General features: G+C 43.8%; 1 protein-coding gene across 1 annotated transcript; it reads left to right on the top strand.

The window, feature by feature from the left end:
* The first annotated feature begins 681 nt into the window (after positions 1 to 681).
* On the top strand, positions 682 to 25,414 carry ern2 (endoplasmic reticulum to nucleus signaling 2). The gene is made up of 24 exons (XM_080721997.1): positions 682 to 994; positions 1,830 to 1,947; positions 2,798 to 2,831; positions 3,014 to 3,086; positions 3,601 to 3,673; positions 4,984 to 5,106; positions 5,521 to 5,622; positions 6,050 to 6,109; positions 6,327 to 6,543; positions 6,929 to 7,007; positions 7,839 to 7,989; positions 9,673 to 9,815; positions 13,261 to 13,458; positions 15,272 to 15,434; positions 15,924 to 16,022; positions 16,665 to 16,755; positions 19,901 to 20,090; positions 20,616 to 20,712; positions 21,093 to 21,292; positions 21,406 to 21,553; positions 21,724 to 21,851; positions 22,320 to 22,443; positions 22,671 to 22,738; positions 23,679 to 25,414. Exons 1-24 carry the CDS (start codon positions 914 to 916, stop codon positions 23,859 to 23,861), a joined length of 2,943 nt encoding a protein of 980 aa, XP_080578123.1. The 5' UTR covers positions 682 to 913; the 3' UTR covers positions 23,862 to 25,414.
* Positions 25,415 to 25,857: the final 443 nt, after the last annotated feature.

The following is a 25,857-nucleotide window of genomic DNA, read 5'->3' as shown; positions in this document are numbered from 1 at the left end:
ATTCAAGTCTCCATGGCGTGAGTAATCGATAGGAAATAAAGACATGATGGGGGTGTGAACTATCCCTTTACATTAGATAATGTGGTCAATACATTTGGGATGAGTAACGAGCGAACATTACTATGGAATTACTACCTAATACCTATATAGCCTACTTTCAAAGACAGATTTCTCCATTAATGTCAAGTCTTTTATTTATTATCTTTTTATCTTTTACATCCTTTCTTTAGTGTTTAATTGTAGACCTATGTGTACCAGTATGTGTCTGTGTCTGTGACTGTGACACTGTGTGTGAGTGTATGTGAGTGAGAGAGAGAGAGAGAGAGAGAGAGAGAGAGAGAGAGAGAGAGAGAGAGAGGCGATCATCAGAATCCATGGGGAGGGGAATGATGCACTCCACTACTTTCTATTGCACAGAAAGCCCCTCTTGTTGCGTGTTCACTGAAGAACAGCCAACAAGCTCCACGTGTTCCAGCCTTTTCTCTACACCCCTCCCATTCGCTCCCGCATCTTCCTCCAGCCATTGGTGCGCCGCGCTGTCACTCAGAGGCCGGGGAAGCCGCCCCCCCTCGGCTTGTTTGACAGGTCGCTCCCCCTCCTGACATCACTGGTTCCGTCCCAACACGGAAATGTGCAGTAGTACACAATAATGCCAGTGTTATTATTGCGTTTTTTCACGTGTAATCGCTCCACGGCGGCGCGCTCTTTTCGCTAGAGAGTGTCCCGTTCCTCAAGGCGAGCACTCCGGTATCATGTTTTAACGGGTTTAAAAAGCTGTCATGGCCATCCGGACCGTTGGCCGAGTGCTGGAAACTGAGAGAGAGTTCTACTTCTGACCTCTGTTGTTTTTCAATAGACCCCAACCCCATACACACACACCGCTCCGTTGTCCAGAGACCTGAAAGAGCCCTTTATGGGGGTCGTTATGGGGGCTTTGGGACGCCTGATCACGTCTCTACTTCTCCTGCTGTCTTGGGAAGGGAAACTGTTTGAGGTAAATCGGCCAAGTTATAACCGTTTATTACAGTTAGCGCCCGTTGCGTTGTTTATGTTTTTATGTCTATTTGTGTGTGCGCACTTGGAGGGAGAGCGCAACTGGGGGATCCGACTGACTGCGCGTTTCTATTTTTGGAATTGGAACCAGTAAAGTTGCTAATAGCTATGATATGATAGGCTGTTTAAACTGTTTAGCTTGACATGTTATCCAAATCGTACCCAGAAAGCAGAAAGTTAATACTCCCGAGTTGCGCGCGTGCGTGTGAGACTGTGCGTGCGGTTGTCTTCGCTGGCAGTTGGGCCACTTCTTGTAGCCTTGTACCATTGGGTATATTAGTTCTTCTGTCTGGGTTTCAAGCTGCCACCGCTTTGGTGGGTAAATATGGGAGCGGTGAACACACACACACGCACACACACACGCACACACACACACACACACACACACACACACACACACACACACACTCACACTCACACTCACACTCACACACACACACACACACACACACACACACACACACACACACACTCAGAGCATGTCAATACGGATATCCTGCTAAAATAAAATCTGTCAATCTGTAACTGTAGGAGGGTGAAGGTGTCAGAGGACCCACCCAATAAGAAGCACACGGCCCTTCTCTTCACTTCACACTCATGTCATATGGGGGATCGAGCTGCAGCATGTGAAAATGAAGGACATGATGACACACTCACAGTGCCCAATGTCTCTTGGCAATGCAGAGCGCTGCTGACATGAGGCTTCTCTCTTCTCCTCTCTGCTGTCTCCTCTCCTCTCCTCTCCTCTCCTCTCCTCTCCTGTCCTCTCCTCCCAGGTGGGAGGGGTTCGCTCTGTCACTCTGCCAGAGTCCTTGCTCTTCATTTCCACGCTGGACGGCAACCTGCATGCCGTCTCCAAGCAGTCTGGAGACATCAAGTGGACTCTCAGAGAAGGTTATCATCATCAGTCGTCAATCAATGCACTTTATTTGTACAGCGCAGACTGAGTCACGAGTTATCTCAAGACACGCTTAACATGCAGAGCGTGTGAAGAGTGTGAACGCTATGTTTCTTTACCTCTGCTCCGGCTTGGCAAAACCGGAACACCCGCTTGTCTAGTCCGAAAATAACAAAAACTGTTGTCGCCCCTCACCAAACCAAAGGTATCCCTGGGGAGTTGAAAGCTTACTCTACCCAGTGGACGCAGTCTGGGCTCCCCACCACACGCTTAAAATACATTTCTAGGGCGAAATGAAACATATTCCACCGGATGGAGACGCTCTTCCTATGTTGAAGACAAAACAGCACTTCCAACGTCGCAGAGCTAAATAACACCCAGTGAGACTAATGCTCTGTTAATGCGGTCCTCTGAAATGGATTTTAAGCGTGTGGTGGGGGGCCCAGACTGCGTCGACTAAGCTTTCAACTCCCCACGGATACTTTGGTTTGGTGAGGGGCGAAACAGTTTTTGTTATTTTCAGACCAGACGAGTGGGTGTTCCGGTTTTGCCAAGCCGGAGCGGAGGTGGCCCCGAGAGAGAGAGAGAGAGAGAGAGAGAGAGAGAGAGAGAGAGAGAGAGAGAGAGAGAGAGAGAGAGAGAGAGAGAGAGAGAGAGAGAGAGAGAGAGAGAGAGAGAGAGAGAGAGAGAGAGAGAGAGAGAGAGAGAGAGAGAGAGCAGAGGAAGATGAACAGCAACACAAATAACAACAACGCACTAGTCTTGTCAATGTTATTATCTTTAGCTGCACACACATTTCCACACATTATTAACTTAATACAATTTTGTCTGGAAAATCTCTTTCAGACCCCGTTATCCAAGTACCTGTCTACCTCACAGAGTGAGTAACACACACACACACACACACACACACACACACACACACACACACACACACACACACACACACACGCACGCACACGCACACGCACACGCACACGCACACACATACACATACACACACAAAACTACAACATCTGCACACATGGTTGTGAACTGACATGTATGACTTGCATTCTGCAGACCAGGTTTCCTCCCGGATCCCAACGATGGCAGCCTGTATGTCCTGGGTGGCAAACACAAGGAAGGCTTGATGGTGAGATCAGCAGTTATGCTTTTATTTACCCTCCATCACGCGAAGGTGTCGCTTGCCAAAAATAACTATGAGATAGCAACACGTGCTATCTTATAAATCTATTATTTTTAGCAAGCTACACCGTCATAGAATCAAACAAAATTATCCCACTTTTTTTAGAATTCTCTGTATTGAGTTGTTGATCCACACTGTTATTGTACTTGACAATTTCTATAAGTGTTTGAGTATGAGTGAAAGGTCAGGTTTATTAATTATTGACGGCGGTTCAGGTGGTTAAATATCTGAAAACACAAATTGACATGAATCCAACATACACTGATAATTGTGCTGTCAAACAATGAAACTATAAGGAACAGGTTGTGGGGGTCCCTGCTTCATCCATTTCTCAACTAAGGGGTCCTTGGCCTGAAAACGTTGAAGACCCCTGATCTAAGTTAATGTATATCATGTATGCATGTATTTGTGCCTGTGCATGTGTGTCTTTGTGATTTCTAAAATTGCTGTGCATTTACAGAAATTGCCTTTTACCATCCCAGAGTTGGTCCAATCCGCTCCCTGCAAGAGCTCTGATGGCATACTGTATACTGGTGAGACGTGTGTGTGTTTGTTTGTGTGTGTGTGTGTGTGTGTGTGTGTGTGTGTGTGTGTGTGTGTGTGTGTGTGTGTGTGTGTGTGTGTGTGTGTGTGTGTGTGTGTGTGTGTGTGTGCGTGCGCGTGCATGTGTGTCCATGGATGTTTGCATGTTTTGGCACTTGGCAGAGGTTTTGGTCTGGGTCAGGGGATGTCGAACTCATTTCAGTTCACGGGCCAGATTGGGCGAAATGTGACTTTACCGTATGTGGGCGTGCCGGTTGTGCACGCACGTTCAGATTTTAGTGTGAACGGACACGCACATTCTCCCACAGCTGTCACTGCCTTTGTTTTCTCAGGCTGCTGTCTCATTCTCTGCCATAACTACAGTGTCTCTGTTTACTAATTTCATGAATGGTATTACAGCCACATGCTACAAGACATTCACGATGAGAGATGAAAAGACGATGCTATTTTAGTTTTAGGAGGCCCACCATTTCTATTAATAAGCCATTTGAAATCGAGCAGAGATAAATGTAGAATACTGCCCCTGCTATGTCTCCAACAGGTTTCACATGACAAATTGTGTTGTAATAAGAAAGGAAATCCAACACAAAGTACAACATAATGCATTTTGCCCACACACGTTTCACTCGCCTGTGAACGCCAGTTTCTGAGCAGTCATTTTCATAATTTAATTTAGATGTCTTTGTGTCACCTGCCAGCACAGTTTAGGTTTATTAATGTTCATTACAGAATAAGCTTGCACAGAGATCTTGTTGTCCTGAACATCACGATGATGTCTCCTGACACTAGAACAGTGTTTCTCAAACTTTTTTCTGCATGGGCACACTTTTCATGTCCCAAGAATCGATGGGCACACCAACATAATACGGGGGAGTAAATATCGTCACTGTCGGGAAGAAACCTTGTATCTCCAAGTTTCGAAGTTTCTTCGCAAAGTAAAGCCCTGCTTCATCATACAAGGCTGTCGCACAACAGTAGTGAAAACAGCAGATCTACAAGCACACAACGCCTCGCACATGCTTGTAGATCGGCTCTTTTCACTAGTTTAAATCATTTTTAAAATGATAAATACAATACTGGCTTTTAAGCAGTTTCAAGGGGCACACTTGACCCCCTTCTCAGGGGCACACCAAAGGTCCCCAGGCACAGTGGTTGAGAAACACTGCACTAGAAGTTGCTGTTTTTTCAGCCCTTAATCTTATTACATAAAATAAATAGCTGAATCTTTTGCTTCACAGTATTTTGCCTACTGTATATCTGTATTAGTTATGTGTGTGTGTGTGTGTGTTTATGTTTGCAGGTAAGAAACAGGATGTGTGGTTTGTTGTGGATCCTGAAACAGGTGAGAAGCAGACCAGTTTAACCACATCCACCTCTGACTCCATCTGCCCCAACACTCCTCTGCTCTACATAGGTCGCACAGGTAACACACACACACACACACACACACACACACACACACACACACACACACACACACACACACACACACACACACACACACACACACACACACACTCTCACAAACAACCACACTGCATCTCATCACCAATTTCACAACATGGTGTTTCATATGACGCCATTCCAGTAGAAGAATTGTTGATAAACTTGATATACATCTTGTTTTTGTTTTTTTACCCTTTGGTTATATTTCCCAAGTGGTATGTATCAAGCATTTGCTTCCCTCTGTTTGGGTAACATGTTAACATGTTTAATTTTAGCTTTGGCAGTAGACAACGCTATCCCTTCAGTAAACAGTTAAAAGATGAACAATGCGTCGGCTATATGCTGGGACTGTGATGTGACGTTTGTGTATGTCGGGCTGTTTGCGTTCCAGAATACATGATCACCATGTTCGACACCAAAACACAGGAGCTGCGATGGAATGCGACGTACAATGACTACTCTGCTCCCCCGTATGATGAGAAACAAGACTACAGTATGTTTAATAATTGGATACTCTTTATTAAAGAAAACTTTTCATGCCATGGATGGACCCCAAATAGCCATAGCCTCTGGCTGCAGCCCCCTAGCTTGGGAAACCATCTCAGATAATTGGCTATTCCACTTTTTGGTTTCTACAACAAGCCCACCCAACGCTTGGGGTCAGACCGGTCTGCAGACACAAGATAATGTGAATTCACACGACCGGGATGGTTCACCAAGCTAGCATAGCCCCGAAAATAGTGAAAATTGCAGATGCTTTGTGAGCCTGTTATTTTTGTAAATGTTTGAAATATGTTATTTTATAATAACGCCCAAAATATGGATGCCAACAATCTTATGAACGTAGCTTGAATTGCATTTAAAATAATATATATTATTATTATTACTATTATTTTCTTAACTTTTAAACTCTCCTACAGAGATGGCTCACCTGGTGTCCAGTGGTGATGGTCAAGTTGTGACAGTTGACAGAGAGACGGGTAGGGAAGTGTGTGCTGTTGTGTTTTCCAAAGTTTTTATTCTTTTTGTGCATGGTTGCATGTTTGTGTGTGTGAATACGTGTATGTGTATACCTAACATGGAATGTGTATAACCCCATACATACAGCATCATAATAACTGACATGGGCGACTGTACTTGCACATGCGTGCGTGCCTGCGTGAATGCGTGTCTGCGTGCGTGCGTGTGTGTTTCCAGGTGATGTCCTGTGGAGTCAGAACTACGGCTCTCCTGTGGTGGGGGTCTATCTGTACACCGGGGACTCCCTGAGACACGCCCCCCACCTGTCGCTGGCCATGGAGACCCTGCGCTTCCTCACCTTCGCCTCGGCCAACGAGCAGGCAGACGCACACTCCACCCTCAAGTGGAGCTACCAGTTCGTGAAGGAGCAGGCCAGCGCACAAACCCAACTTGTGTAAGAGGAATTATTGGCATACAGAGAGAGACACGCACGCACGCACGCACGCACGCACGCACGCACGCACGCACGCACGCACGCACGCACGCACACACACACACACACACACACACACACACACACACACACACACACACGCGCGTGCACACAATGATACAGGTTTAGGTTATGAAGTATCATGTTAACTTATTTACATTGACGACACTTATGCCCTTATTAGCTTATACCTGAAAACGAAGCAACACACACACACACACACACACACACACACACACACACACACACACACACACACACACACACACACACACACACGCACAGTGTTCATGCTGGTGATGGTCTTTCAGTGGTTACAGTGATACTAATCTTGTTTGCTCTATAGTCCCACTCTTTACGTTGGCAAACTGGACTCCCATCTGTATGCCTCCACCTCACTGGTCCACCATGGTGTGTCACTGGTGGTGAGTACAAAGACAACATGTTTGTATGTCTTTGTATGTCTTGGTATGTCTTTGTTTCTCTTTGTCTTTGTACGTACCATCTGTATGCCTCTATCTCACTGGTCCACCACGGTGTGTCACTGGTGTTGAGCACAAAGACGACGTGTTGCTTTTTTAGTATCATAGTCTTTTGTTAACATTATATTCGTTTTTGTCATATTTTAGCCATCTGAAAATCTAAACCAATTTTAGTCGACTAAATGTACAGCTGATTTTGTAATAGCCGATCTAAGATGCTTTCTTGAGAGCGCAACACCCAAGCGCGACCAAACATACAATTTGACTGGATCACTTCTCCAGTACTTCCTCTCTAACATTTTAGACAATTTTTTATATGTGACGAAATCATGTCAATATATTTAGTTTAAGGCCAGACCGCACCAGTGCAACTAGTCGCAACTCCTTGCAACAAAACAGTTTTAAGGCCAGTCCACAGCAATGCAACTCCTTGCAACAGCAATTGGGGATAATAGTGGCAAGTAGTTGCATGTTGCAAAGGAGTTGCAAAGAGTTGCCTTGGTGTGGACTGGCCTTTAGTTTTAGTCATCATAGCTTAGTTTTTATTTAGTTTTCGTCAGTTAAAAATTTTTGTTGTTTTAGTTTTCAGAATATCCATCCTTTGCACACTTCATTGCCTTACCCAGAAATGTCCAAGCAGAGTTTCTAACGCTCATCCTGTGCGTCGGACAGTTACACATAGATAAAAGTGTTAAGTTACGCCATGATAATAGATGCCTTCAGAATGATGTGTGGACCGGCTCGTGTTACTTGGTTGGTTTGTCTCCCCTGCAGCCCCGGGGGCTGACGCTGGCACGCATCGAAGGCCCAGTGACAGCGGGAGTCACAGTCCGAGAGAGAGGAGAGTGTGAGATCACACCGTCCACTGATGTACGCTATCCCCCAGGCAGCACCAACAGCCTGCAGAACCACTGGCTGCTCATTGGTACATGCACGCGCGCACACACACACACACACACACACACACACACACACACACACACACACACACACACACACACACACACACACACACACACACACACACACTCCCTGACAAACCCAAGCTCTAGGGATTCAAGGCTATTCGTGGGGGATCAATTCCCCTGGAAGATTTATTGACTGTGTGTCTCAACAGTTTGGCAATGAAAGCCTCATGACACAAAGGGCTGAGTAAATAAACCCCCGTTTAGAGAAGTTCAGGGCTTCTGATTCTGGCGGTTGGCACAAATTGTACTCTTATGTGAAAGGGCTCCCCATTGTTTTTATTTTCTTTGCCGATTCAAAGACAGTCGCATTGTTTTTATTGGTCAAAGACTGAGGTCTGTGACCACTGTCGAGATGCTCTCAGAGCACCACACGCACACACCACACCAATCCCATACCTAAACTTAACCGTTCTAAACTTAACAAAATGTTTATTCAAGTATATAAATATTTTTTAAATAATCTTTTGTTAGGGCAGTGCTTCTAACCTTTTATCTAAACCAGGGGTCTTCAACGTTTTCAGGCCAAGGACCCCTTAGTTGAGAGAGAGATGAAGCAGGGACCCCCACAATCTGTTCATAGATATAGTTTCACTGTTTGACATCACGATCAACAGTGTATTTTGGATTCATGTTAATGTGTGTTTCCAGATATTTAACCACTTGAACGGTCAATACTTAATAAACTTGACCTTTCACTGTACTTAATCTGCTCTTTTCCCTCTCCAATGCTCTTTGACGAAAATAGCCAATCTACAAACTCACAACGCCTCACAGTGCGAGGCGTTCTGAGCTTGTAGATCTGCTATTTTTGGCTAAAGTTCTCAGAATATGGACGCTAGGGTTCAAGTGGTTAATATAAGAAAGGGGGAAAAAAACAAGTTCCCATCACACAAAGATTTGGAGGACCCCCTGTAGTAACTCTGAGGACCCCCCAGGGGTCACGGACCCCCTGTTGACCCCTGATCTAAACTGAACCAGCTGGACGGGGGCATAATGGTTATATGTTAATATAACCATTATGCCCCCGTCCAATCAAATGGCATAGAATGCCAGGGTGCTCTGAGGGCAGTTTTGGTTAATAACTCCCGAAAGCTAACGCAGTCAAGAGTAGTACTGTACAAATAAAACTACACACGACCAGTGGTAGAGCTGGAGACGCCTTACATTGAATTATTCTTTTAATCAAAAACTGATTGATTTCATTGACAGCAGATGGATTAGACCGCCATCTTGGCGCACAACGTCAAACACTACTGTAAATGTGTGTGTGTGGTTGTTTGTGTGTGTAAGGGCATCATGAGCTGCCTCCACTAGCCCACACCACCATGCTGAGGGAGTTAACTACTGTACATGTGTGTGTGTGGTTGTTTGTGTGTGTAAGGGCATCATGAGCTGCCTCCACTAGCCCACACCACCATGCTGAGGGAGTTAACTACTGTACATGTGTGTGTGTGGTTGTTTGTGTGTGTAAGGGCATCATGAGCCGCCTCCACTAGCCCACACCACCATGCTGAGGGAGTTAACTACTGTACATGTGTGTGTGTGGTTGTTTGTGTGTGTAAGGGCATCATGAGCTGCCTCCACTAGCCCACACCACCATGCTGAGGGAGTTAACTACTGTACATGTTTGTGTGTGTAAGGGCATCATGAGCTGCCTCCACTAGCCCACACCACCATGCTGAGGGAGTTCCCGGCCAACCTCCAGAGATCTGGTGAAGCCGTCATCCCTCCTCGAACCCCTGCTTCCCCCGTCACCCCGGCGGCCCGCTACGACCAGCACCATGTGAGTAACACCCCTTCAAATAGAAGCTCTATGACATTAGGCCTAGAATTATTGAATTCTTTAACCAGAGCTTGTAGATCTGCTATTTTTGAAAAAGTTATATTTTGAGATGCGGGTCCGTGGCCAAGTACATATCATTTTGGGGGTCCTTCACATGAACCACTGACATAGTAGTCTCTCAAGAACAGACTAACTGAGCTCCATTTAAGTGAAAAGGACCTTTTCTTTGACGATGGTTAGCCAGATTGCTGACATAGAAACTTAGGTTTTTCAAAAAACTTAGGAGGATTCAAAAGACACTTATAGAATCGGGTCAAAATTCTAATTTTCCCGATTTTTCAAAAATAGCAGATCTACAAGCTCGCAGCGCGGCACTCGGTGCCGCGCTGTGAGCTTGTATATCTGCTATTTTTCAATAGTTAAAGCATAAAATAATGATACACAATAATGTGTACCCGTTCTAAAAGGGTTAAACCGGCAGCCAAATCCAGCCATAAATCAGATTTGTTTTTGTACAGAAAAAGGTCACATGGAATCCTATTTTTACAAATCCCACTTAAGCCACATTCAGAAGTTCAGAGTTGAAAAATGTTCCACTTCAGCAAAAATAATGTTTTCGGTGTAAATGCAACTGACTTAGCAGCAGACACATTTCCTGTGATTCAAGCGACGTGATTCTTTTTAGTGCAGCTTATGTGATGCAATAAAGGTGGGTTCACACCTTACGATTATATCTGAAAGTTTTCTGCTGATACAGCCATTATGGGTTTTCATGTCTGACGCATCAGACACAGCTGTATACAGAGCATATTGGCTTAGGAATGCAGCAAAAACAAATAAAATAATAATCTCCATGAATTCAAGGCGTCATGGGATGTACAATTGATAGAAAACAAGTCATTTTTTGGGTGAACTAATCCTTTAAATGATAAAAGATGAGAAATAATGATGTCAAGCAGTCTCTAGAGTTGAATATCATGAATTCCCTGTATATGAAACACATTTTACTTTTCCGTTTTCATTCATTTCTTTTTATGGATGTACTCGAGCAAATCTTATTTTGGCTGATTGTTGTGAGTCTAAGCTAAGGGGACACATCTGACAAGAGAGAAGTGGCAGGAATGATTAATGTTTTTAACTACTCTCAAGAGTATAAGACATGGAAGCATCGAAACACAACTGACAAAAAATCTGTTCTTGAATTTATGGAGCAGGATTTATAACAGCCAGATGGAGTTAAGTCATCAAGGCCAGAAATATTATAAACGAGACCAATTATGGTCAGAAAGAGGGACATGTTCTCTCTGTCTAAGTGAGACCCATTGCGATCATAAGATGTAAAGCCTGTGTTGTGCAGGATCAGAAACATAATACATATTGCAGGGGTCTTCATATTGCAGGGGTCTTCAACAGGGGGTCCGGGACCCCTAGCGGGTCCTCAGAGTTACTACAGGGGGGCTGCCAAATCTTTGTGATAGGATCATTCTTTTAAATTAACAACTTGAACCCTCACATCCCTATTCTGAGGAGAACTTAGAAAATAGCAGATCTACAAGTTCTGAGGTGCTGAGAGCTTGTAGATCGTCTATTTTCGGCAAATAGGTTTGCTGTAGAGGTAAAAAAAAAAGAGCAGACCAAGTACAGTGAAAGGTCAAGTTAACTAAAAACACAAATCCAACATAGACTGATGGCCGTGCTGTCGAACAAGTCTATGAATCTATCTATGAAATTGATGAAAAAAAGCAAAAAATTAATCTGCTTTAAGTAGCATATGATGGGTCAAACTAGGGGGGTTTTATGATTCTGAATCCATTGCAATTTGGCATTTGTTTTGCACGAAATGTTGCCGTTTTTAGCCCAAGGAATGTTTTTTGTGCAAAACAGATGCTTGCAATGTATTCAGAATTATGAAAAACCCCTAGTTCAACCCCTCATATGCTACTTAAAGCAGATACATTTTTTTTTTTCCCTGTATAGTAAAGTGGGACACCAACTCTAGCGGCTGATAACACCAATTTAGCTGTGTCTCAGAAAGGGTAATCATACCAAAATATAATCTACAGATATAGAGCTTTTCAAAAATGCATGGTAACCTTTGCCACCTTTCGGATACCAACATCCCATGGGCTATCAGGCCGGCATTGCAGCCTAGGGTGCCCGGACCACCATGCCGGCATTTCTGCCTCAAAAAACGTGCTCTGTGCAAAAATTGGAGTGTTAGGATGATGTCAGATTTAACTGTGTGACTGATGTTAATCGTTATCAGGACAATTAAAACCATACATCATGCTCTCCACCCCCCACTGAGATGACAGAACGTCCCAGTCGTACGATTGTCCTCCAGATGACATACTGTAGATTTATTCCCCATCCACAGCTGCCACTAGCTCTGGTCCATAGCGTTAGTGGAGTTCTCCCTAACGCTATGTTCCTCTACATCCCAAATCCTTGGCAAATCCGGAAAGACCTGTCGTCTGGTCCGAAAATAACAAAACTGTTTCGCCCCTCACCAAACCAAAGGTATCAGTGGACAGTTGAAAGCTTACTCTACTTAGTGGATGCGGTCTGAGCCCCCCACCACACGATTAAAATATATTTCTAGGGCAAAATGAAAAATATTCTACCGGATGGAGACTCCATTTCTTCTAGTTTTTCACTATTTGTCGTCACCATCAGGGTCCCAACTCACTACTGTCGCGCAGGTCAGAGGACCGAATTACACAGAGCATTGTCTCATTGGGTGTTATTCAACTCTGCGACGTTGGAAGCGCTGTTTCGTAAAAACAGTCTTCAACCAGGAAGAGTGTCTCCATCCAGTGGAATATTTTCATTTAGCCCTAGAAATGTATTTTAATCGTGTGGTGGGGGGCTCAGACCGCGTCCACTAAGTAGAGTAAGCTTTCAACTGTCAACTGATACCTTTGATTTGGTGAGGGGCGAAACAGTTTTTGTTATTTTTGGACCAGACGACGGGTCTTTCCGGATTTGCGAAGAATTTCTTGAGGTAGAGGAACATAGTGTTAGGTAGAACTCCACTAACATTGTTTTCTCACTCAACTGTAAACAAACCAACATAAAGTTTAAGTGTATAGAGGGTATCTTTACATTTCTAAAGTGCCAATTTAAGGACTTTTTAATACCTCTAAAATGACAAATTAAACATTTTCCAAATTGTCAAATATATAGAGGCAGAAATTGTGAAAATAGCCGATTGCGAGGCGTTGTGAGCATGTAGATCTGCTATTGTGAGCATGTAGATCTATCTGCACAACGCCTCGCAACGCGAGGCGTTGTGAGCATGTAGATCTGCTATTTTCACATTAGATTTTCTTTCTTTTTTTTTCAACTTCGACTTTCGACTTTCTCTGGTGGGAGTCGACTTGTGTAATATAGTCGACTGAGTCGACTTGTCGACTTTTTCGTTAATGCCCTATTCTCTACCTAGTTCCATAGGGTCACTGGTAGCCACCGTGGTGACGACGACGACGACGCTAATGGAGGCGATGTGACTGGAAGGAGCCAAGGTCAGGGCCAGAAGACATCCAATGTGCTGCCTGTCGTTCTGTCTCAGGACCCTCTGACTGTGGCTGTTCTAACACTGCTGCTAGGAGGATGGCTGGCCTTTGCCCTCACTTACCCCTCTGTGAGTCTCTTCGTGTGTGTGTGTGTGTGTGTGTGTGTGTGTGTGTGTGTGTGTGTGTGTGTGTGTGTGTGTGTGTGTGTGTGTGTGTGTGTGTGTGTGTGTGTGTGTGTGTGTGTGTGTGTGTCACAGTATGTGTGCGTGTGCCATTATGTTTGGTAGTTTGGCGACACCTAGTGGTGACTGCTAGTCACATCAAGTACATTTTTATAATACAAATTCCAGTGTTTCAGCCATAGACTGTAAAAAAATATTGACGGTGGGAACCGTCATTGGTTTCTTTGCTGTGATTTATTTTTTATTTTTTATTTGCCCTTGTATGGGTGTCGCCATCATTGTTTTAATGGGTACCAAGAAAAGCTATTGGCTGCCAACGGTCACGTGCAACCGCAGGGATACTTGGGTAAAAAGCCCCTCCTACAGCATACCCTGGCCTGCTTTCTTTTTTCTTATTTTTTTTAGATTTGTTTTTGAGATAGGGTGAGAAGTTCAATCACCCGAGAAATACTTGGAGTAGAACCGCTGCTCCTTCACTTGGAAAGGAGTCAGCTTAGGTGGTTCGGGCATCTAGTACGGATGCCCCCCGAGCGCCTTCCTAGGAAGGTCCTCAATGCACGTTCCACTGGGTTGAGACCCCGTGGCAGACCAAAGACCAGATGGAAGGATTATATCTCCAAACTGGACTGGGAACGCCTCGGTATAATACTCCCAGAGGGAGTGGAGGAAGTTGCTCAGGATAAGGAAATCTGGAAGGCTCAGTTGGAACTGTTACCCCCGCGACCCGATTCCGGATAAGCGGTTGAAGATGGATGGATGGATGGAGATTTGTTTTTGGGCTTTTTATGCCTTTATTGATAGGACAGTAGACTGAAAGGAAATGGGGGGAGAGATGGGGAGTGACACACGGCAAAGGTCGTCCGGATCGGGAATCGAACCGGCGCCGCCGCCAGGCATCCATGCCTATGTGGCAATGCCTAAGTGCTATGCACCTGGACCAGTAGGCCAGCGGGCGCCCCACCCTGGCCTGCTTTAACATCAACATAAATGGGACCATATTTTCACAGGACGCATATCATGGTGATTGAAACAAGGCTTTAAACTAGCAACCAGAGCCATAGAACAATAAAGTATTTATGACAATGTTTATTAAGGTAAGAAAATCAAATGTAAATGTTTGGGGGAAATGAATGGAATCCTATGGAGAACATGTTGCTTTTGGTACCAGAACAGCGCAAGTAGCAGCCAATCATAGGAACTTTTAGTTCCGTGTTTGCTTCATTTTAAATCCGAACAACTGGTCCCCTGGTTTCATCCCAGTTAACAAACGGCTAACAAGCTAGTAGTATTATCTATCTATAGCTAGTAGCTATAGATTCCTCTTCAAGATGTGTGTGTGTGTGTGTGTGTGTGTGTGTGTGTGTGTGTGTGTGTGTGTGTGTGTGTGTGTGTGTGTGTGTGTGTGTGTGTGTGTGAGACAGTCATCATAATGCTCACAGATACACACTAACCAGATGATTTGTACAGTGTGCAGCTACTGTAACTCTCTAGCAGCGGTGTTACCTGTAATCTGTTAGATAGCAAGAGAGGTTGTGCGTTTTATTCTTGCAAGAAACAACGAGGTTGCTAAAAGCTGACATGGTAAACAAAAGTACAATATAAATGTTCAGATGTGGTCCTCGGGACATGTTAGAGTAGAGCATGAGCTGGCGTGTTTACTGACCTGTGTGTGTGTGTGTGTGTGTGTGTGTGTGTGTGTGTGTGTGTGTGTGTGTGTGTGTGTGTGTGTGTGTGTGTGTGTGTGTGTGTGTTTGGACAGCGTGCAGCTCAACAGCAGAAAGCCCAAAGGCAGCTGGAGGAAGCGCTAGAGTCTCGTCTCCAGCGCATGCAGCCTCCTCCCACGCAGGCCGTGACCTCTCCATCCTCTGACACGCTTCCTTCCACGGACACGCAGCTCTCCACAGACACAAACGTCTCCAGTGGTGAGCACAGTGCCTCCCAGCTGCTTCATTCCACCACGCATGTTTCTTTTTAGTGCTTTATTTCACCACTTATCATTAACCCATTAAGGGCACGATCACAACCCACTTGTATTCTACCTATAGGGCAGTGGTTCTCAACCTTTTAGGGCAGCGACCCCCCCCAAAATAATCATATTTGAACTATATTTGAACTGGGGACCCCCCACCCTGACGAGGACTAAGAGTTGAGGCATTACATTTTGTATAACATGGTTCTATTGTGAAAATAGCAGATCTACATGCTCACAACGAGCATGTAGATCGGCTATATTCACAATTTCTGCTTATGATATTTGACAATTTTACCAATGTTTGTCCATATTATGTTTGTTATAATCTAAAATGATACAGATGCTTTCCCAGTTTTAATGGGTACCTGAAGTGTTGTAAAAATGCAGTAATGATAACAAAATAATCATACCTGTTCTGTTCTTACCAATGTTACTACAGGATCCCAGCCTGCTTTTACGGACCCTCCCCGTAATCCTCACCTCACCGACAGCTCAGACACAGACAGATACAACAACACGGGCCACAAAGCCACGACAGGTGACTGACACACACACACACACACACACACACACACACACACACACACACACACACACACACACACACACACACACACACACACACACACACACACACACACCCTCATGTCAAAGATAAACCAAGCAGTCAGTCATACTCCAGTGTTTGTACGAGGCAAGCGATGGAAAACCTTCGTTACATTTGGATTTGAATAGGATATCATTTATCTAGAATGAGTTTTGAATCAAGAGCAGGGTTGAACAAAATGCTTAGAATTCAGTTAATTTTTCTACTGGTTAGACCAATGCATTCTAATTATAGTGGCATACTTTGCAGAACGAAAACACTTTTTTAACCTGGTGTCCCTGTTTTTGTTATGTCATTATAGTTTTCAAAAATATATATATTTTTTTAGATATTATCAAAAATTTGGAAAATAGATATTCAAGCTCACAACACATTGCTTTGTGACACATTGCGAGCTTGTAAATGAGCTATTTTCAGAATGTGTCATTACACAAATTATACATGGTTAATATCTTATTGTAACATTCTTCTTATTGCATCATCATAGAGTTTGGCTTTTGAAAACCTGATAGGCTGTCTGTACAACCAGTCATCACCCGTTCTTTGGTCCTCTGTTTCTCCTGTCTCTGTTAGAAGGGGGAAGCGAGGAGGTAGAAGTTGGGAAAATCTCTTTCAGTCCTTCTGAGATCCTGGGACATGGCACAGCAGGAACGTTTGTCTTCAGGTAGTGCATCTGTGTACACACTTGTACTTTTATCATGTCACACTCTTGACCTAGTGCTATCCTTAGGTCTGGATATCGGTGCTGTGGAACTAATTGACGACCTAATGGTCCGTGGAGTGACTGACCACAAAGCCCTTGTTTTTAATCTCCCACTGCCCCGCCCTCCCCCCAAGCCCTCAGCCTCTTTTAGATCACACGTTTTTAACTCCAACTCAGCTAGTGCTTTTTGTAATGCTTTTATAACCTCCCCATTCCTGAGTTCCTCCGGCCAGCTCACTGGAAATCCCGATGTCAATATCTTGGTGGACAGTTTTAACAGTAACTGCCTAACTATCCTGGACTCCATTGCACCATTCAAAACAAGAATCCCAAAATTAAACCTAAATCCATGGCTCAATGAGCACACCCGGTCAATCAAGAGAAAACGCAGAACAGCAGAACGGAAATGGAAAACCACCAAACATCCTGACTCCCTCATTATCCTTAAAGATCTCATGAAAACCTACCAAGAAGCTGTAATCAAGGCCAAGTATGACTATTACTCTGATATAATCACAAAAAGCAGCAATAACCCCAGGACCCTCTTCTCAGTAATTAACTCTGTTACAAAACCCCCGACCTCCCACCAACTAGAGCCATCATCAGCAAAATGTGAACAATTACTGACATTTTTCATCAATAAAGTTCTAGACATCCGTCTCCAGATCCCACCCATCACTGATATCACCTCAATCTCACCCACCGTTCCAGCTCCTCTTCATCAATTTGAACCCATAACCCTGTTAGAACTAACCAAAACCATATCACAAATGAAATCCTCATCCTGCAATCTCGACACAATTCCAACTTCACTTCTTAAAGAGGTATTTGAAACAGTAGGTCCATCCATCCTCACCATTATCAACCACTCCATAGTTTCCGGTTCTGTCCCACTCTCTTTTAAACACGCCTTAATCCACCCCCTTCTAAAGAAACCTACTCTCGATCCTCTTCTTCTCACCAACTACAGACCCATCTCCAAACTGTCTTTCATGTCCAAAATATTAGAAAAAATAATTTCCTCACAACTCCTCACACACCTGTCCAACCACAATCTTTTAGAAAAATTCCAATCCGGTTTCAGAGCACACCACAGCACAGAGACAGCCTTGGCTAAGGTCACCAGTGACCTGTTAATGACACTGGACAATGGGGATGCAGCAATATTGGTCCTCTTGGACTTAAGTGCGGCTTTCGACACAGTCGACCATGCCACCCTGTTGAACCGACTACAGTCATGGGTGGGTCTAACTGGCACCGCTATCCAGCTGATGCAGTCATACTTAACATCTAGAACCTTCTCTGTCGAGATTGGAAATGCCACCTCCTCCTCTGCCCCCCTCATTCACGGTGTCCCACAAGGATCAATTCTTGGTCCTTTGCTGTTCTCCGTCTATATGCTTCCCCTAGGTCAAATCATTCGTAAACACAACATTCAATTCCACTGTTATGCAGATGACACCCAATTGTACCTCCCACTCAACACCTCAAACCCAAATTGTCTTTCCTCCCTAAAAGCCTGTTTAACTGACCTCCAAAACTGGATGTCTGCTAACTTCCTACAACTCAATACTAACAAGTCAGAAATCATCCTGTTCGGCCCTCCCACCGCTAGATCTCAACTACTAAACTGTCTCGACTCCATGTCCACCAATGTTACACCAGTAGCAAGGAATCTGGGTGTGCTACTGGACTCTGACCTCCGTTTGGAGGCCCAAGTAAAAACGGTGGTACGGAATTGCTTTTTCCAACTGAGAAACATTTATAGAATTCGAGCTGTCCTTTCCACCCCTAACCTCCATAAAGTTATTAATGCCCTCATCTCATCACGTCTGGACTACTGTAACTCACTATATTCTGGTATCAGCAAGGGAATCATACATCGCCTACAGTTAATACAAAATGCGGCCGCCAGGCTTATTACTGGGACTAGGAGGTCTGAACATATAACCCCGGTACTGGCTGCATTACATTGGCTGCCTGTAGCATTTAGAATTGATTTTAAGATTTTATTGTTAACTTTTAAAGCTCGTAACGGCCTAGCACCTCAGTATCTAGTTGATCTTTTAAAACCATATGTGCCTGCCCGCAGTTTGAGGTCCTCTGGTTTGGCTCTTCTGGAGGTTCCCAGCTCAAACAGGGTAACCAAGGGTGACAGGGCCTTTGCGGTCAGGGCCCCCACGCTTTGGAACAGCCTGCCAGTGGCCCTCAGATTTGCTAGCTCCATAACTGTTTTTAAGTCTCAACTTAAGACCTATTTTTATAGAAAGGCCTTTTTAACCCCCTAAAGTGCATCTTTTCTCACTGTTACCATTGCTGTATGTTGTTTTTATACTTATTTTATTGTTACTGAACCTGTTATAATTATGACTCACTGTTGATGTTATTTTGTTGTTAAGCACTTTGTAACATTGTTTTAAAAGGTGCTATATAAATAAAGTTTTATTATTATTTATTATTATTATTCTACTCTTTATTGCATTGTACAGTGGTCCTTGTCACTGACAGGGTATAGTAGAGTTTCTTAGATTAAAGACATTGTTTTTAACTCATTCTCTGACAAGAATAAATAACCCAAAAACTGGCAGCGATTTTCAGTTTTTCTGACCTTTTCAAGTAGTCACAGAATATTTATCTCCTGTACGATCGATTTAGTTTGTAATGACGGAGGTCATCTCTGTGCTTCTTTGAGAAAAAAATCATTTCGACCACCCGTTCTCGAGTTATGGGCCGCTGAAACAGCGTGTCCCACTCTCACATGCAACACAATCAAAGGAGTGTAGATAATGGCGTTTCCGCGGAAAAAAGTATAGACAGAAAACGGATGTAGATCTCAGTTTTAGATTACATCATTTCATGTGTTCGGATGGGACTGATTCCAATCTTTTTACACCTGATGGAGCTGTTCGCTAACAAAAAAAAAGAGAGACTTGAAAAGACGGGATTGGTGGGCCAACCCAAATAATCTGTGGAAGTACATGATCGGCAGAGAATGAGTTAATCATTTAATTTAAATCATCTTACTGTGTACTAACTGTGTGTGTGTGTGCGTGCGTGCGTGCGTGTGTGCGGGGGTGCGTGCGGGCGTGCGTGTGTGTGTGTCTAGGGGTCGTTTTGATGACCGCCACGTAGCAGTGAAGCGCATCCTCCCCGAGTGCTTCGTGGTGGCGGAGCGCGAGGTGCAGCTGCTGCGACAGTCTGACACGCACCCTAACGTGATCCGCTACTTCTGCACAGAGAGAGACCACCTGTTCACCTACATAGCCATAGAGCTGTGCACTGCCACTCTGCAGCAGGTCAGTGTGCACGTGAAACCAGTCCTCAACCTGTGGGTTCAGGACCCCCAGGGAATTATTTTGGGGGGTGCCCAGATGATTAACTTAATGTGCAACATTGTTTTCGCACTCAACAGTAAACAAACCAACATAAAGTTTAAGGTTATAGAGCGGTATATGCACAGTTCTAAAGTGACTGATGATTTAAGGACTTTTGAATTCCTCAAAAATTACAAATTAAACGACTAGTTTGGGTCCCGGGCAAATGTCTTATCTCTTTTTTTGGGTCTCGAGTCTGAAACATTTAGGATCCACTGCTCTAAAGTACATTGGTTTTGTTGGCATAATGTTCAAAGATGGCTCTGTGAGCTGCAAGCTAACTTCAAGGACGGTAATATAGCTGGGATTAGAAATGGCAATGGCAATAACCCAATGGTGTGTGCGTGTGTGTGTGTGTGTGTGTGTGTGTGTGTGTGTGTGTGTGTGTGTGTGTGTGTGTGTGCGTGTGCGTGTGCGTTTGTGCGTGTGTGCGTGCGTTCCCTATAGTACGTGGAGGAACCTTCCTCTTTCCCTGGGATAAGCGCTGTGAGCCTGTTGGAGCAAACCATGTGTGGCCTCTCTCATCTCCACTCCTTAAACATAGGTCTGACACACACACACACACACACACACACACACACACACACACACGCACACACACACACACACACACACACACACACACACACACACACACACACACAGTTAGTGTTGTTGCCATGGATAGGAAACAACCCCAAAAGTCAAATACTTGTCACGCAGTTTTGGCTGCACACACTCGAGTCATAATTATGTCAAATCGACCGGCTTCATCGCGAATCATGTTCTTGCATTTTGCTAAGAGATACAGTACGTTGTTGTTGAGATAATTAATTTTCCCCATTGACTTGAATGGGGAAACGCAAAACTTTCCAGTTTTTACAGCTCTCCTTCAGACAGTCAAACATTAAAAAGTGTTTCTGTAATTTCCCCCCCCCCTCTCAGTCCACCGGGACCTGAAGCCCAGGAACATCCTGCTCTCTGGTCCCGGGGCCCTGGGCCAGATCCGGGCTCTCATCTCCGACTTCGGCCTCTGCAAGAAGATCATGGACGGTCGAACGAGCTTCTCCCTGCGTTCCGGAATACCGGGAACAGAAGGCTGGATCGCCCCTGAGGTGCTGCGGGATACGCCTGGTAACAACCCGGTAGGAGACGCACGCCGAATGTTTACCTGAGCAGAAACTGTCGAGATGTTGTATTAGTTCCACACTATTGTATACTACGGTAAATACACCTGTACCTCTCCTCTCCTCTCCAGACAGCAGCTGTGGACGTGTTCTCGGCGGGCTGTGTGTTCTACTATGTGGTCAGTGGGGGGCAGCATCCGTTTGGAGACAGCCTGCGGCGACAGGTTAACATCCTAGCTGGGGAATACACACTGGCACACTTCATGGAGGATATGCATGGTGAGTGTGTGTGTGTGTGTGTGTCTCAAACGCAATGATTACTTGCGCCAGCATAGCGCGCAAGCACTGTGTCCGGTGCCATCTGTTTCCCGGCACCTCGACAGAGTGCCAACTAGTAGGGCTGTCACGATTATGACATTTTACATGCCGATTAATTGTCACCCAATCAGATGATGTCATAGCTCGAGATCTGATTGAACGGATGGTCAGCCCTGAGCCGGAGTCCCGCCCCTCCACCTCCTGTGTGCTCAAACACCCTTTCTTCTGGAGGCCTGAGAAGCAGCTGCTGTTCTTCCAGGTGTGTGTCTGTAGTGTGTGTTGAACAGTGGTGAAAAGTAACAAAGTATATTTACTGTACTTGAGTACAATTTTAAGTATTTTTACATAATTTGAGTATTTCCAATTTTCAGTACTTTTACTTCTACTCCACTACATCTTTCACTTAAGTAAACAATGTGAATACTTTTTTCCACCACTAGTGTGTTGAACCAGTTAGCAGTCATCATGCTCACAGATGCACACTAACCAGATGATTTGTACAGTGTGCAGCTACATGTACTGTAACTCTAGCAGTGTTACCCGCAGAGACACGTAATCTGTTATATAGCAAAGAGATGTTGTGCGTTTAATTCTTGTAAGAAACGACGAGGTTGCTAAAAGCTGACACTGTAAGCAAAAGTACAATACAGTATATGTACATGTAGATGTGTTTCTCCCTCTCTCTGTGTGTATGCTCGTACACATGTTTGCATATGTTTGATTGTAGGACGTAAGTGACCGTATAGAGAAGGAACCGGTTGACAGTCCCATCGTGGTCAGACTGGAGACTGCAGGGAGAGCAGTGGTCAGAACCAACTGGAGGATGCACATCTCTGTGCCTCTACAAACAGGTACACACACACACACACACACACACACACACACACACACACACACACACACACACACACACACACACACACACACACACACACACACTTTGGATGTTACAGTCCTTGACAGCATGGACGAAGAAATTAAAATCATAGTTATGATTCATGCGCTGTGTTTTCATGATTCATGTGTTGTTTTCATTCAAACAAATTATATGAATCCAGTTTTCCATGGTGTGTTGTAGATTTGAGACGCTTTAGGACATACAAAGGGAACTCTGTCAGAGACCTGCTCAGAGCCATGAGAAATAAGGTCAGTGTGTGTGCCTTTAACACATAATATGCGCTTTTGTTCTTCCTGTTTTTATTTATTTTTTTATTTTTTATTGAATACTCCATTAACAGTTGCAAAAAGTACAGAGGTACAGTTATACAATAATGCTAAAAGGATAGAAAAGGGGGCTTGTTTCCATTGTGGTCCTGTGTATTCAATTCATCAAGACATACAATACTGTACAAGAAATCATCAATACTAGGAGCAGTAAAATATATTTACAGAAACACAGTGGGGGTAATTTCTTAGCTAGAAGACTTGTATTGTCCAGGTCCAGTTGCCAAGTGCAGACGGGTGCTCTTTTATGGCGGTTTTGAAGGAGGGTAGGGAGTCACACTTTGTGATGACTGGTGGTAGGAATCAGGGTATTCCACATTTTGGTGGCATAATGGTAGAATAAATTCATACCCATGTTTGTGCCGAATCCGGGGGGAATGAGATCTGTGTTCATGCACGTGTGTCTTGCTTCTCTAGAATGTTGTGTTCTGCATGTTGTAGTGGGTGGAAAGTAACTAAGTAGATGTTACTTAAGTACTGTACTGAAGTACAATTTTGAGGTACCTACTACCTGCACTTTTTTACTTCTACTCCACTGCATCTCGGATCCAAATATTGTACTTTTACTCCACAATTCACAACACTTGTTACTCTGTAGATTTAGATTATTTTGAAAACATACACTTCAGCATACACCTCAGCCTATATACATTACGGCCATTTGAAAATATCCAATCTACAAGCTTGAAATGGGACATTCTGCGTATTGACATTTTGATGCCAATACTTTTGCACTTTCACTCAAGAAGCAAATGTTTTTATTTCAGACTTTTACTTGTAACAAGACTATTTCCATATTGCAGTATTGATACGTTTACTTAAGTAAAACATGTGAGTACGTTTTCCCACACTGTGTTTGCAGAAACATCACTACCACGAGTTGCCGCCGGAGGTCCAGGAGACCCTTGGAGAAGTACCGGAGGGCTTCGTCGACTACTTCACCTCTCGCTTCCCCCGTCTGCTGCTGCACACACACGCTGCTCTGCACATCTGTGCGCACGAGAGACTGTTCCACCCTTACTATCTGCCCCCCTCCGCCAATTAACACACTTCAATCTGCGCACGGTCAACACACACACACACACACACACACACACACACACACACACACACACACACACACACACACACACACACACACACACACACACACACACACACGGTATGTACAAAAACCTACCCTGGCCGAGATATTCATATTTTTCTCCTCAGCAGGAGAAAAACAAAGCACTGCTCATTGCTTTTCTTATTGTTCTTATTTTTTTTTTAAACACTCCTTTATTGTGAAGAGATAAAGGATGGCCGCTGTCATAGTTCTTATTTTTTTAAACACTCCTTTATTGTGAAGAGATAAAGGATGGCCGCTGTCATAGGTTTGTGGTAGGAATTTAATGCTCGTTACAGTAAATGGCTACCATAACCTGTGGTGACCAGACAAGACAAGACTGCATAATGTGCATAATGTTGGAAGAAATCTTTTAAGTATAATTCTTATACTAAGGGTTGTTTACCCTTCTATTGTTCAGTTAAAAGACCATACCGGTGGTCTGCCAAGTTTAGCCATTAACTCTCTATAAACTTTATATTTAATGCCCACCATTTTACAAATGATACATTGGGGAAGCCTCTGGATTCTGTTCATTACAGTGCAGTGTGAAAATCATCATGGTTCTTGTGATAGATAAGCCAACATAGTGAACATTTATTACACCGTTACTGTTTTGTTGTATTTGATCAATTTGAACGATTTTTAAAGTCTAGATGAAATGATCCATGCAATGTTTAGGCAACATTGAAGGAATATTCAGGTTCGTTTTAATGACCTTGGAGAAAATGTAATGTCGCAAAAACTATAAATACATTTTCCGAAAAAGTTATCTAACTTTATTTAGGCTACAATATGTATCCGAACCTGTGAATGGATGACAACAGGTATACGTGAAAGGTCAAGTGTCTCCAGTAGAGACTGCTCAGTACAATATTTGATATCACAATCATGATCTAATCTAAGAATCTTCTTGTCTGCTTGTGTGTATGTGCGTGTGTGTGTGTGTGTGTGTGTGTGTGCGCGCGTGTGTGTGTGTGTGTGTGTGTGTGTGTGTGTGTGCGCGTGTGTTACTTTGATAGCTCCAGAGGGGACAGTGTGTTACTGCAGGTAGTTGATTACACTGACTGAACAATGTGTTTTTTCTTTTTTTAAACAAAAAACCTTTTTATTTATGGGGTGTTTTTATGATAATGTATTTCTTGACTGCGTCATAGCATATTGCCAACAGTGTTGCACTGTGAAGATCAGATTTTTTATTTTTCAAGTTTACTGGCAATAGTTTAAAACTGCCAACCACGTGTATTTTTTGTACAGACAGCTCACCTACTCCCCATTTTAACTGAAATGTCATAACTAATGTTTAATAACAGCACCACTCCAGAATGTAGGCATTTCCAGGTCCTGTAAGCCTATATATTAGACCTAAAGACATGCTAATGAATGTTGTATGCGCTCTTGACTATAGCAGTCTTACTACTGTTGCTCTAGTTACTGGATGAATGTGTATGCTTTGTGCTGCTCTAGAATGAAGGGGGAAAACAACTTTTATACCTTTTTGTTTGCGTGAATAATAAAGTGCTTTGAGTCTTCTAAAGCTTGATGGGGATTCAGTCTGTTATTTGCCCACTAAACAATGGAACCATGATATTGACAAGATACTGTCATGTCAATATCTCTGTTGAGTTAGAGGTCTGGGAACCACAGTGCTGAGAGTTAGAGCATTAAGGCCTGTCCATACTTTGACGGAAATATTCGGTGAGTTGGAATTTGCAACGTGCAAATTTCCGAACTCTCATTCTGTCTAATGCTTTTCAGAAGTCGAGAGTGACGTAATTTTGTAGTCGAACCGTACCTTTTGACCGAAAAGGGTGGTTCGGTTTCGGTCAAAGTATGGACAGGCCTTAAGTCCACTTCACCATCTTTGACGTGTACATGTTGCCTTCTATTGCTTTTGATTCAAGTAAGAATTAAAAAAAGTATATGTTTTTAAAAG

This window comes from Nannobrachium achirus, assembly GCF_963921795.1.
Source record: "Nannobrachium achirus genome assembly, chromosome: 3".
Lineage (NCBI taxonomy): Eukaryota > Metazoa > Chordata > Actinopteri > Myctophiformes > Myctophidae > Nannobrachium > Nannobrachium achirus.
This window is presented reverse-complemented; position numbering and strand designations above follow the sequence as displayed.